The 12,539-nt window shown below is 39.0% G+C and overlaps 1 protein-coding gene across 1 annotated transcript; it reads left to right on the forward strand.

Moving 5' to 3' along the window:
• The first annotated feature begins 105 nt into the window (after positions 1-105).
• Brix1 (biogenesis of ribosomes BRX1) lies at positions 106-9,806 on the forward strand. The gene is made up of 10 exons (XM_057789752.1): positions 106-285; positions 2,404-2,515; positions 4,176-4,219; positions 5,815-5,885; positions 6,230-6,279; positions 6,381-6,454; positions 6,558-6,608; positions 6,744-6,845; positions 8,185-8,313; positions 8,530-9,806. The coding sequence occupies exons 1-10, from the start codon at positions 127-129 to the stop codon at positions 8,797-8,799; spliced, it is 1,062 nt and encodes a 353-aa protein (XP_057645735.1). The 5' UTR covers positions 106-126; the 3' UTR covers positions 8,800-9,806.
• Positions 9,807-12,539: the final 2,733 nt, after the last annotated feature.

The raw sequence follows: 12,539 nt of genomic DNA on the forward strand, positions 1-12,539 counted from the left end.
CGGAAGAGGGCTCCTTCCGGCTGGATGACTAACCCAGAACCCAGCGTGTACTACCATAGAGACTGGAAGAGGAGGCGCGAGCGACAGAACCGGAAGTACGGCCGGCCACTAACGCGGCGAGGCAAGATGTCGGCGACCAAGAGGAAGCGGCGTGGAGACTTGGAGGTTCAGGCAAAGAAGCCGAAAAAGAGTCGGAAAGATACCGGGAAGCCAGATAAGCAGGCGGCAGTGACAAATGAGGTGGAAGAGGAAGATAGAGATCGCATCCCAGGTCCCGTTTGCAAGGTAAAACCCCAGCTCCGGGGTTGTGCATGTGGCGTAAGCTTCGTGACCCGCTTATCGGCTACCAACGTGAGGTGCAGCCAAAGCTTTCCTGGATCACGAGCTTAGGGATCCCCTTGACTGGACTGGACAATGTGTATGTTAACGTTTTGTGCAGGTGGCCTTGAGTCAGCCGTCCGTAGAGCCCGTAGCCAGGGAGGCCACTTAACGGGGCTTTTACTTCTAATATTGTTTTCACTCGTCCCCCCACACCCCTGCCTTCTCAGGGTAGTGTTTGTCCTTGGATTTTGTTGACGTCGTTTGTTTTTTTTTTTCTCCTTTGGGTGTATCTACACCATTCCTTCCATTCCCTGCTATGTTGACCAGTATCAGACAAGATACCGAAGTTAGTTTCTTTCTTTTCTTTTCTTTTTTCTCGAGACAGGGTTTCTCTGTGGTTTTGGAGCCTGTCCAGGAACTAGCTCTTGTAGATCAAACTAGTCTTGAACTCACAGCGATCCGCCTGCCTCAGCCTTCTGAGTGCTGGGATTAAAGGCGTGCGCCACCATTGCCTGGCCCCAAGTTTCTTTGCCAAGCCTTTAAAGTTATGTCTTGTTTGGTTGGATCTTAGTGATAATAAAATACTAGAATAGACCTTGAGTTTTTTTCTGTGTTCAGCAAGCAGTTCACCCTCTGCCAAGGTGAGCTTCCCTGGCCTTAGCATCTCAGAGGTGATGAACAAGACTTCTTCCAGAAATACTGACGTTTGGAAGGAAAGAGGGCTTCATAGAAAAGTATATGCGTATTCAAAAGGCCAGCAGAGTTAATTTTCACTCAGCTGAAAACCCCTTAAGGAAAATGTGTTAATGGAGGAAAAGATCTTGCCTGTGACCTGTTCATCTGTCTTCTGTGTAGTACTGTAGCTCCTAGGTAAAAAGGGAATGTGACAGCCGAGTGGAAATGATAGCCCAGATTTAATTAACAGTTAAATCTTGTCCTCTTGTGAAACGATGAAAGCTACTTTTGAGAAAAATGAGCTGGACTTTTAGGTTTTCAATACATGTTAGTGCTCTCCCCTCCTTTAGGAACTGACAAAACCATATGGGAATCGTTAGGCAGAGTCGCTCTGTGGTGCATTCATTGAATTCTTGAGATACAGATTACTTTTAGAATAGCGAGGAAACATGAAGGACTTAGCCTCTGAGCTGGATTTCAAAGAAAGGGTTTAATTTTGTTATTCAGAGAGAGAGAGAGAGAGAGAGAGAGAGAGAGAGAGAGAGAGAGAGAGAGAGAGAATAAAAAAAAGAATTCATCAAAGGCATTAAAGTTGGGAGACAAAGAGAATCTAAAATTAGAACCAGATTGGATGAGCAGTTTTCAGGGCCAATGTTGGGCAGTGGTGGTGTAGATAAAATATATTTTAGAATCCAATAATAGAGGGCATATGCCATTTTGAACTTTGAAAACCCCTGGGAGGTAAAGTCATTACTTGGCCATTAGACAGCTGCCAGAGTGCTTCTGTCTGGGGACGCCAGGCTTCAAGAGCTTTGCAGCCCACAATCAGTTGTAAGGGTTTAAGTAAGGATGCTGCACGTGCGTTCCCAGCTGTATAGTAGCACTGACAATATTTAGCAGTGCTTGTGATGGTGATATAAGAAAATAGGGGCAAATGGGCTATTCAAAGTCAGAGGAACTGAAATGGTGGTAACAGAAAGAAGGAAAGGACAAAGGACAGGAAGGAAATTTGCCAGATATAAGGATGGCCAAGTTTAGTCATACACTTGAGTTTGAGGCTTTACTTAAATACGTGTATTATTAGTGCAAGAAAGACTTATTATATTTCTGTGCATAGTTAAACTGGGAATGAGCATAGGGGACTGTAAATGCAGAGAATAAAAATTTTTAAAAATGAAAAAGTGCTAAGAAGGAATTGTTGCAGTAGTAAGGGGTGGCTGGAAAGTGTCTTTGTTTTAGACACTGTGTTTGCAGGATAGCTGTAAATTCCTAGGTTCAAGTGGTCCTCCTGCTTCAGCCTCACTAGCTGGGGCTAATGGAGGTATACCACCATGCCTGGTTCTCATAACTCTCGTGAAAACACATCAGATAAGTTCAGCACAGATATTAAAGTTTTCTTTTCTTTAGGGCAAATGGAAAAATAAGGAGCGGATCCTCATCTTTTCTTCCAGAGGAATAAATTTCAGAACAAGACACTTGATGCAAGACTTGAGAATGTTGATGCCTCATTCTAAAGCAGGTACTTTAATATCGTGTACTTTAAGCTTGTATGCACACATTTGCAGAATTGATATCGTTACATATTTCCTTGTTTGCTCAGCTTTGTCGGGTAAAGAACCACAGTGCAAGGCGTGGGGGTATAGCTCAGTCAGTGAAGTTTAATCCCCAGAACTGCCGTAAAGGACCTATGTCACGGTTGTAACTCCAGCTCTAGAAGATGGAGGCGGGGGAATATCTGGGACCTGCGGGCAAGCCAGCCTGGCCTAGTTGGCAAGCTCTAGGACCCTGTCTCAAAAAACAAGGTGAGCCGCCCCTGAAGAACACTCCGGAGGCTGACCTCGACTGCATGGACAGGGACACACACATACATTTCTAAAGTTTATTTTCTCAAGTACCATAGCTTTTAAAGAAATTTAACATTTTGTAATAAATTATTGACAAAATTCACATTTTTTAAAATTGTCTTAAACATGTATCTTAATATAGAAACATTTTCTAAAAGTCCAAGAATTCATTACAGTGGCTTCTATGATCAGAAGGTGGGTAAAGTACTCAGTAAGGACTGGCATATATTGCTTTCTGAATTTTAAATTTTTTTTTATTTTTTATTTATTTATTTATTTTTGAGACAGGGTCTCACTAGCCTTGGCTATCCTGGAGGCCAGTATGTAGACCAGGCTGACCTGGAACTCATAAAGATCCGCCTGCTTCAGCCCAGTGTTGGGACTAAAGTATGTGCCACCACACATGACTTAGCAGTGAAAACTGTTTGCCCCAAGATTAGACCTCTGCACTGATGTGGGTGGTTGTGTCCTGAGATGTTTCTGTATTGTGTTTTACATAATGGTTGCTTCTCAAACTGACATCGATTGTGCTGTCTTCCATCCCTGAAACTAATTCAGAATTTTCATTGATGTGTTTCATTCCTGTGATTATCCAAAGCCAATTTTAAAATTGGTTTATTTGATTCGAAATTATATTTTCATTAGTTAAAATTGTAAGTATTGGCCGGGTGTGGTAGCACAGATCTGTAGTCCCAGCTTTTAGGAGACAGAATCCCCCTGATCTCTTGAGTTCAAGGCCAGCTTGGTCTACACAGCTTGTGTCTTTAGTTTCAGGAGCCTGAGCAGAGTGGTGCTTACCTGTCATTTCAGTGATAGGGAGATGGAGGCAGGAGGATCAGGAATTGAGGGTCATCCTGAATTTCATGGGCTAATTGAGGCTAGCCTGGACTACATGAGACCCTATCTTAAAAAAAATAAAAGAATAGTTTCAGTTTTGAGCCAGGCCAGGCAACACAGGCCAACAACTCCAGCTACTTCTAATCTGGGGTCAGGAAATTGAAAGTTGATGGCCTGCTTGAGCAAATTGGTAAGACCCTATCTGAAAATGAAAGTAATAAGAGAACTGGGTAAAGTAAAAAGTTAAAAACAAAACAAAGTTGTAGCCCAGTGGTGCCTCGCCCCGGGTTCCATTCCCCAGAACAGTGGCAAGTATGCACTGCATAATTGGCCCACTGCTTGCTTAGTTTATGTTTACAAAGAATGAAGAAGTTGCATTTTTTTTGGTCTAATCAGTCTTGAAAATCTTTATTGTAAAAATAATTATTTAGATAGCATATGTAGTCAAAATAGTCTTCAAATCCATAATTTAATTGCTTTCTCTTTTTCTTTTTATAGATACTAAAATGGATCGTAAAGATAAATTATTTGTGATAAATGAGGTAATTTTATAATTACAAATATTTTATCAACGAAAAATAACTTACTTAACAAAGGTTATTTAATGACTTGTAAAAATCATTTTGTGAATAATTCAAATTTTATTATTTTCACTAATCTTTCACTTATTTTTATTCCATGATAGCATATGTGAAACTTAGAATAGGTACATAATAATAATTATCAATCAACGTATATAAAGTTTCAAAAATGTGGCTATTTTTAGAAAACATTGTATAAAAGTACTTTATCAATATTAAATATGCAGGGAAAATTTGTTCTTGCAGTATTACAGACTAGTAATAGTTAAAATTTCAAAGAATTGTTGAAGATACTAACCTTGTATTTCAAAGCAAAATTTTCTAAACAGTTTTAAGATAATTCTTTATTTGATAATTTGGCATAAATGTTGCTGTAGCATGACATTATTGTGCGAGCTGTGGCAGCATTGTTGACCAGAACTAGAACAATCCCTTTTGTTGGGAGCTTTCCTTCCAGTGTGGGAGACAGGACACACATGATCTAGAATTTCAGGTGAAAGTGCGAGAAAGAAAGTGGTGTGTGTATTTTTCATTGCTGAGCTAGACTGGGAAAGCCTTTCTGAAGGAGCTGTCAACTTACTATTCCAAGCTTAAAAAGGAAATTGGCGGAAGAACATTCCGGTAGAGAAGGCAAATACAAACTTAGAAAGTAGTTAAAAAAATAAAACCGTCCACAAAATATATTTAACAAAAATGAAAGAAAGAAAGAAAGAAAGAAAGAAAGAAAGAAAGAAAGAAAGAAAGAAAGAAAGATGTACTTAAATTTTGGCAGGGTTCACATCTTGGGTAGCTTGAGATTACTAACCATAGGAATTTATTCTTATGATGCTTTTGTGATTTAAAATGGGCAGGGTTGGGACACAGTCGGATCTCTGTGAGTTCAAGGCCAGCCTGGTGTACAAGAGCTAGTTCCAGGACAGGCTGCAAAGCTACAGAGAAACCCTATCTCGAAAAACAAAAAAACAAAGATGTTGATTAAATCAGTCTGAAGGAGGTTTTGATTCTTACCGAACCCTTAATTCTTGAACAAAAGCCTATGTAAATAAATTTTTAAATTTTATAAAATTAAAACTCAAAAGTTGATGCTTAAAATAAAGGGTATCTTTGTTTTGTTAGGGTTATATTTTGAGATAGAGTTTAGTTATTGCATCTCTTATGCCTGGTGCCTTGTTTTCAGTCATTGGTTTATGCAGGGACTGTAATTAAAGAACATCTTCAACAGCAAGGACACCAGTTATTCTAAAATACTAGGCTGGCTGGGCTTGTAATTCAACACTTGGAGGGGGGGTGTAGAGTATCAGGAGAAAGCCAGCCTGGGCTGCATGGTACCCTGCCAGTAGAAAAAAAAATACATTATACCGTAGACTAGAGAGTTGAGAGGGATGCATACAATATCAGGTTTACCTTGAGTAGAATGCCAGAAAGGAAATAAAATTCACAGCGTTTTTTTTTAGTGGCCATGCTTAAATCTTTTTGGAGAAATCTGGTTATTGCAGCAAATTACTTTACTTCTTAATAATAATATCTGTTGTTTTTTTTTCTTTCTATTTTTTTAGGTGTGTGAAATGAAAAACTGCAATAAATGCATCTACTTTGAAGCTAAGAAAAAGCAGGATCTCTATATGTGGTAAGAGACTATGACAATAGAATTGAATCGGGCTGTTGGAATGGGTTTATTGCTTGTCCATCTTATACAAGATCAACCATTATACGAAAGAGAGAGATAGAGAATACTTGTTTGATTGCAGAATATTTGAAGCCCCTAAAGAACATTTAACGTCTCCAAAGCCACAGAGAAACCCTGTCTCGAAAAAAACTAAAAAAAAAAAAAAAAAAAAGAACATTTAACGTGAATATTAGAGACATGAGCTGTCTATGCCGTACACGTGCTTTTTATATAATCTCCCTGCAGTGAATACTCCCTGCACCGTGCATCCCAATCCTCTAAAAAGCTTTTTTCTTGTATTTCAGGCTTTCAAATTCACCTCATGGGCCATCTGCAAAATTCTTAGTTCAGAATAGTAAGTCTGACTTAACATTTTTTTTTTTTAATGAAAATCTTAGAAATTTGGGGGTTAATTGTGTCAAAGGACTTAACTGTGTTTTCATTACAATTCTTTAGTTCATACCCTGGCTGAACTGAAGATGACCGGAAACTGCTTGAAAGGTTCTCGTCCCCTTTTGTCTTTTGACCCTGTAAGTTTCTCATTCGCTATAAATTCTATTTAGTTATTATAAAAAAGGTCTTTAAAGAAGGTACTCTTGATTTCAAAAAATGTATTTATATTTTTATTTGTAGGCTTTTGATGAATTTCCACATTATGCTTTGTTAAAAGAACTCTTAATTCAGGTACATAACTTTCCTAAAAAGTATTTGTAGAAATGGATAATAGATGAATGTCTTCCTCTGAACTTGCTTGTTGACTTAGACATGAGAGCACATAGTGTGTTGGGATGGAAAACTAACAGGCTTGTTTCCTGCAAGGTCTTTAGTACACCACGGTATCATCCCAGGAGCCAGCCGTTTGTGGACCATGTGTTTACGTTCACCATTCTGGATAACAGGATCTGGTTTCGGAACTTCCAGGTGAGCCTTGCTTTACTTTTTATGTGCTTAAATATATTGGGATGTATAGCATTACTGACAATGCAAATGTACGTTCTTTGCTTTAAATAGCTCCATTTCCCTTCAGATATTTGTGACGAATGATTGTCTGCCTTCATATACCTGAAATCATCTCTGTCTACTTCTTTTTATGGTTTTCAGTTGATGTGACCTATAACATTTGTAACAAGCCACAATACTCATTTAGAAAAGAAAATAGATTGGAAATCTGTGGGCTGAGTGGCTTGCAGCCTTTCCGGAATCCTGTAAAGGACAGTTCATTGTTTCTCTCCTGCAGTGTTAGAGTGCAGCAGGGAGATGGGTAGATGCTGTAAGACTTCGAAAAACATAATTGCTATAGTAACAGCTTAGGTGAGTCATTGCATGACTCATCAGAAGTAGGGATGCTGGAAATCTCTATCAGGAATTTGGCGATGCAAATTGTGCAGAAAAATGGAGAAGAGTTCATGCAGCAAGTGATGGATGTGGGACTCCCTGTCTGCATGTTTTATAGAAGATGCTTTACAATATCAGTTAAATTTGACTTTGGAGAGTAGATCTATTAAGAATGTTAATGTCGGACAAATCCCTGAAACTTCAAGGCCAACCTGTTCAACATAGTGAGCTCTAGGACGGCCAGGGCTAAGTAAAGAGACCCTGTCTCAACAGACAACCAAAAAGAAAGTTAATGTTTGTGAAACTCAAGATATGAAACAAATACAAATATCTCAACTTACAAAAGCACTGAGAGGTAAAGTTTGTGGTATGTGAGCATGGAGACTTGAGGCATAAGTGGTGCGTATATCATCCTAGCTCTCGAAAGGTAGAGGCAGGTGGGGGGCTTGTGGTCCGTGCAGCCTAATTTAATCTGCAAGCTCCAGATACCAGTGAAGCCATCTTAAAAAGTGGGGCTGCTGAGATGGCTCAGCTGATAAATGCTTGCCACTGAGCCTGGTAACCTGAGTTTGTTCTGGGACACACGTGGTAGGAGAGAGCTGAGTCCTGTAAGAAGTATTATGATTTACCACCTGCCAGGTTCTTACCATACCTTTATTTCCAAGATTATCACTTGTGGCCTTGTGCTTCATTTTTTGTTTGTTTGTTTGAGACAGTATCCCTCTATGTAGCTCTGGCAGGCCTGGAACTCAGTATGTAGATGAGGCATAGATCCACCTGCCTCAGCCCAGCAGTGATGAGATTAAAAGTGTGTCATGCTTGGTTTGTTAATTCTTAGAGCACACTCGTGATGACAGCTTGGGTAGTTTACCTTTTGTCAATATTATGCCCAAACCAGAGGACTGTTTCTTTTTTTTTATTGTAGATTATAGAAGAAGATGCTGCTCTGGTGGAAATAGGACCTCGTTTTGTCTTAAATCTCATAAAGATTTTTCAGGGAAGCTTTGGAGGACCAACTTTATATGAAAATCCTCATTACCAGTCTCCAAACATGGTAAGCTGGGTATTTTGATTGTTTTGGTTTTTTTTTTTCTCTCTCTGGGGCAGGTGGTTTTTGTCTGCAACTTTTTCTTGTAATTAGTGTTTTGCCACCTATATGACTAACTTGGTTTTATTATGTGTGCAATTTACTACTTTAAAAAAATGATTCTGGGTGAAGGGACATAAGTGGAGGCCTTATTAAAAACCATCTACTCTTTGTTGTGTCTAGCATCGGCGTATCATAAGGTCCATCACAGCTGCAAAGTACAGAGAGAAACAACAAGTCAAAGATGTTCAGAAACTGAGGAAGAAAGAACCAAAGACTATTGTTCCACACGATCCCACTGCAGATGTCTTTGTAATACCAGCAGAGGAGAAACCAGTAGAAATACAGTGGGTGAAGCCAGAGCCTAAAGTAGATCTGACAGCAAGAAAGAGACGGATTTACAAAAGGCATCGGAAACTGCAGCAAAAGATGAACAGAGGGAATGCAAAATGAATCATGGATAACTGGCTTCTTTAGTTACTGTATATTTATTTTGTATTCCACTTGTAAATACTTGTAATATCAGAAACTAGCTATGTCTAATTAGGGTGCCATTTAAAGAAAAAATCTTAAAGTCCTGTTGGTCTTTTTCTAAATAAAGCATCTCTAGAATGCACCAGCTATTTTCCTTTCTTTTCACAGCCCATTTAGTGCTATTGGATACTTAGCACACTTACAATTTGGTTAGAATTTTAATTTGGTCAACCTGAAATTCAATCATGTTTATTGGGTCCTGAGTACTTACAAAGGTGGTAGGCACTCTGAGAGCAGAGTTTGTGGGTGGCAAGGTGGGGAATGGTCATTTTACTGCTGAAGTCACTAGTCCATGACGCCTTGGGAAACTGACTTCTGATTATTTCTTTAATCTCAACCAAGAGTACATTTCTTAGGTTTTGAAAACCAACCAATACCTGTCTTATTGATAAATTTCAAATTTATATTAGAAGCAATTACTATAGATTATTTACTTAGACGTAGTAAAAGGAAAAGTAGGACAGGATATAAGAATATTGGAGGATTTTCCTCCTGTGAAAAGACAGTTTCAGCTTCTAGAGAGCAGTAGCAGCAGGGAAAGCAGCAACTTGATCCTCCAGTGATCGTGGGGATAGTGACTGGGGGATGCACGGATGTCATATATAGTTTTTAACGTCCATGCATACATGTTAGACTTGTATCAGATGGCTTGTCGGGTGTTTCACCACATCAGCAGCCTGTTTACTAATTGAATATGTTTCTCTTGCTATCACAGCCATATCAGCATCATTCCTTATCCCTTCAAAGAGCCTTCAGCTTGTTTTTTGTCCTTTTAATAGTGATGACTGTGGCAAATACTTCTATATAGAAATCTCTACAACACTCATGGTTAAAACTGGTCAAAGGTTTTAAACAAGGCTTTCTGATGATTTTTGTAAGGTCCAAAATTGTACCTTGCCAGCTATTAGAACATTCATGTTCTTGTTTGACTTGCCAATGAGAATGCTAACTGCAAAAGGATTTTGTGTGTGTGTGTGTGGGGGGGGGAGCAGACTAATCTTTCTTTGGTAGGGTCTCTTACATATTTCTAAAAGTTTTATATAGTTACATAATTCTAGACACAATTTCTAGTTTATTATTGATTTTTGTCCTTTGGTTTTTGGTACTATGATAAACATTCTGACCAAAAGCAACTTGGTTTATCTTAGACTTCAAGGTTCATCACTGAGGGAAATGAAGATAGAGACTAGACCCAGAATCTGGAGGCAGGATCTGAAGCAGAGACCCAGTAGGAACACAAGATTACTGGCTTGCTCAGCTTTTTTTTTTTTTAACTTTAAATTATTTTTGTAAACAATCTTCATTTTACATACCAATCCCAGTTACCTCTTCTGTCCTCCTGCTCCCTCTACCCCTCCACCCAACCCCCAATGCACTTCTCAGGGTAAGGCTTCCTATGGGGAGTCCTTAAAGAGGCATATCACTGAGGCAAGACCAAGTCATCCTTGTATGGCGCCCAGACATGGGGCACTGAATCTACAGAAAGCCTGAGAAAGCTTGGGAAAGAATAGAGTAAAGCATGTTTTCTTGGTAAGCAGCAATTTCTTGGGTCTGCTCTGCTTGCTAGAAGCAAGCAAGCGCTCTCATCTAAGAGAGGCTTCCTGACTCAGCTTCAGCTGCAAAACCCTGCAGCTCATTAAGAGGTCCTGCCACGAAACACTTAAATGGTATTGATAAAAGCTGACTGAATGCTTGTTTTCGGCCGTAGCAAAAAAAAAAAAAAAAAAAAAAAAAAAAGTTGTGCTGTTTTAAAATGCTGGCATTCTGGTCCGTCCTGCCAGGGCAAACTCTGACTGTTTGAGGCAGGAGGGCCGACTACAGAGAGAGGACTTGATTGTTGTCTGTGGACGTAATGCTGCAGTTTGCTTGTTGGCAAAGACCTTGAAACGCCACAGAGTTGTGGTGATAAACGTGGCTACAGCCGTACCTCCGCCATGAGGCTGGAAAGCTAAGGAATGGGCTAGATCTAGCCGGCAAAGCCACGGCTTTAATCCTAGCCATATTGCTCAGTAATTTAAAGGCTCATGTGGTCAGAAAAAGAGAGAGATACAGTAAAGAGAGATTCAAAGACAAAGAAAACCTTTAAATGATTTACAGTGTGTTAAAAAATATATGCAGGCTAAAAATTTAGTTCGTAAAAGTAAAAAAGGAAGAAAGAAAGAAGTTGGGTGTGGTGGTACACACCTTTAATCCCAACACTTGGGAGGCAGGGAGATTTACCTCTGTGACTTCAAGGTGTGGTAGCACACACCTTTAATCCCAATGCCTGGAAGGCAGAGACAGATGGATCTCTGAGAGTTCAAGGACAGCCTGGTCTAAAGAGTTATTCCAGGACAAATATATACAGAGAATATAAAACAAAAGTAAAAATAAACAAAATAGAGTTAAAATAAAGCTGCACAAAGATGGAAAATACACAGAGAATCTTGATACTGTATGCTATTATGCTCTCTTTGAATTGTTTGAATGCTGAGGAAGGAGCAACAGATGCTAAAAGATATTTGTTTATAAATGCTGCTGAACTAATCCAAGATAGATATTTTCAAAATACCTTGACTTTAAAATTTGAATCTAAGGACATGATGCTTTGGAAAGGAGTTTCTTCTTTTGTTTTCACAGAGGATGAGACCCTGTCGATTTTTTCTATTCCAATATGGTATGATAGACCGCGCCCTCCTGAAAGGTTGCTGTGAACACCTTCAGAAAATTACTTCACTCAACTGCCAACTGAGATGACCCTGGCACACAGGTTATACCATGAAAGATCTGAATAACAGCGCCCCCATTCAGCAGGAAGCAGTTTGGAGAGAAAAAACTGTGCCCATGTTCCCATATATTGTTTATAAATGTTCTTTTACATTTAAAGGGGGAGATGATATAGATGTGAATAATTTGCATTGATATGAATCTTAGTTTACTGATATTAATTTAAGGTCAATTTTATTATATGTATATGTATTTCTGATATTGACTAAGGTATTGTGATTGTGTAGTTCACTTAAAAATGTAATGTATATAGGTTGTTAATGGATAATTATCAATAATAGTCAAGCTTCTAGTCATGTTAGTTAGATTTTCTAGATGTACATAGATATATTTTATATAGGCATTCTTCATATCTTTCAAAGATTATAAAATATGGCATTTTAAGTGTTTTAATAACTTAAGGTTTTTCATGACAATGAGACACGTCTGCTTCTGGCAGCACCAATCTACTTCAAGAAGAAAGAAGATGGGCATCAAAGAAGCCCTTATGGAGTTGTTTAGCCATTTGGGCAAGAAACTGATCTTGCCTGGACTATTGCATAAACTGGACACAGAGAACCTGCAGAGAGAGGACTACTGAACTTGCCTAAAGGTGAGATGATATTTCGGGGTTCCAGATTCATGAAGGAGTCTGTGAGACATTCTGCAGGACACAGCAGATAGTGACTGAACTGCCTTTGAAATTTCCTGCTTTATGGAAATGTCTCTGGATACTATGAACCTTTAGGCCAAAGATGGATGCCCCAACCATACAGAGGAACTTTCGGTGACTGTCCAGGCAGCGAGATGTCTCTGTCAATTCTAAAGTTTTGAAAATTGCTTACTTTTTGTTTGCTTAGGTAATATTGTATTCTTCTGGAGTCTTTGATGGAGTTGAAGAATAGATAGATAGT

Source organism: Chionomys nivalis, chromosome 15 (assembly GCF_950005125.1).
Source record: "Chionomys nivalis chromosome 15, mChiNiv1.1, whole genome shotgun sequence".
NCBI classification, from domain to species: domain Eukaryota; kingdom Metazoa; phylum Chordata; class Mammalia; order Rodentia; family Cricetidae; genus Chionomys; species Chionomys nivalis.

Excerpts from the sequence above, each read along its gene's own strand:
- Brix1 (XM_057789752.1), top strand. The coding sequence starts at position 127 with ATGTCGGCGACCAAGAGGAAGCGGCGTGGAGACTTGGAGGTTCAGGCA. Across the intron at positions 5,886-6,229 it reads AAGCAGGATCTCTATATGTG|GCTTTCAAATTCACCTCATG; the intron begins GTAAGAGACTAT and ends CTTGTATTTCAG. Across the intron at positions 6,455-6,557 it reads CCCTTTTGTCTTTTGACCCT|GCTTTTGATGAATTTCCACA; the intron begins GTAAGTTTCTCA and ends TTTTATTTGTAG.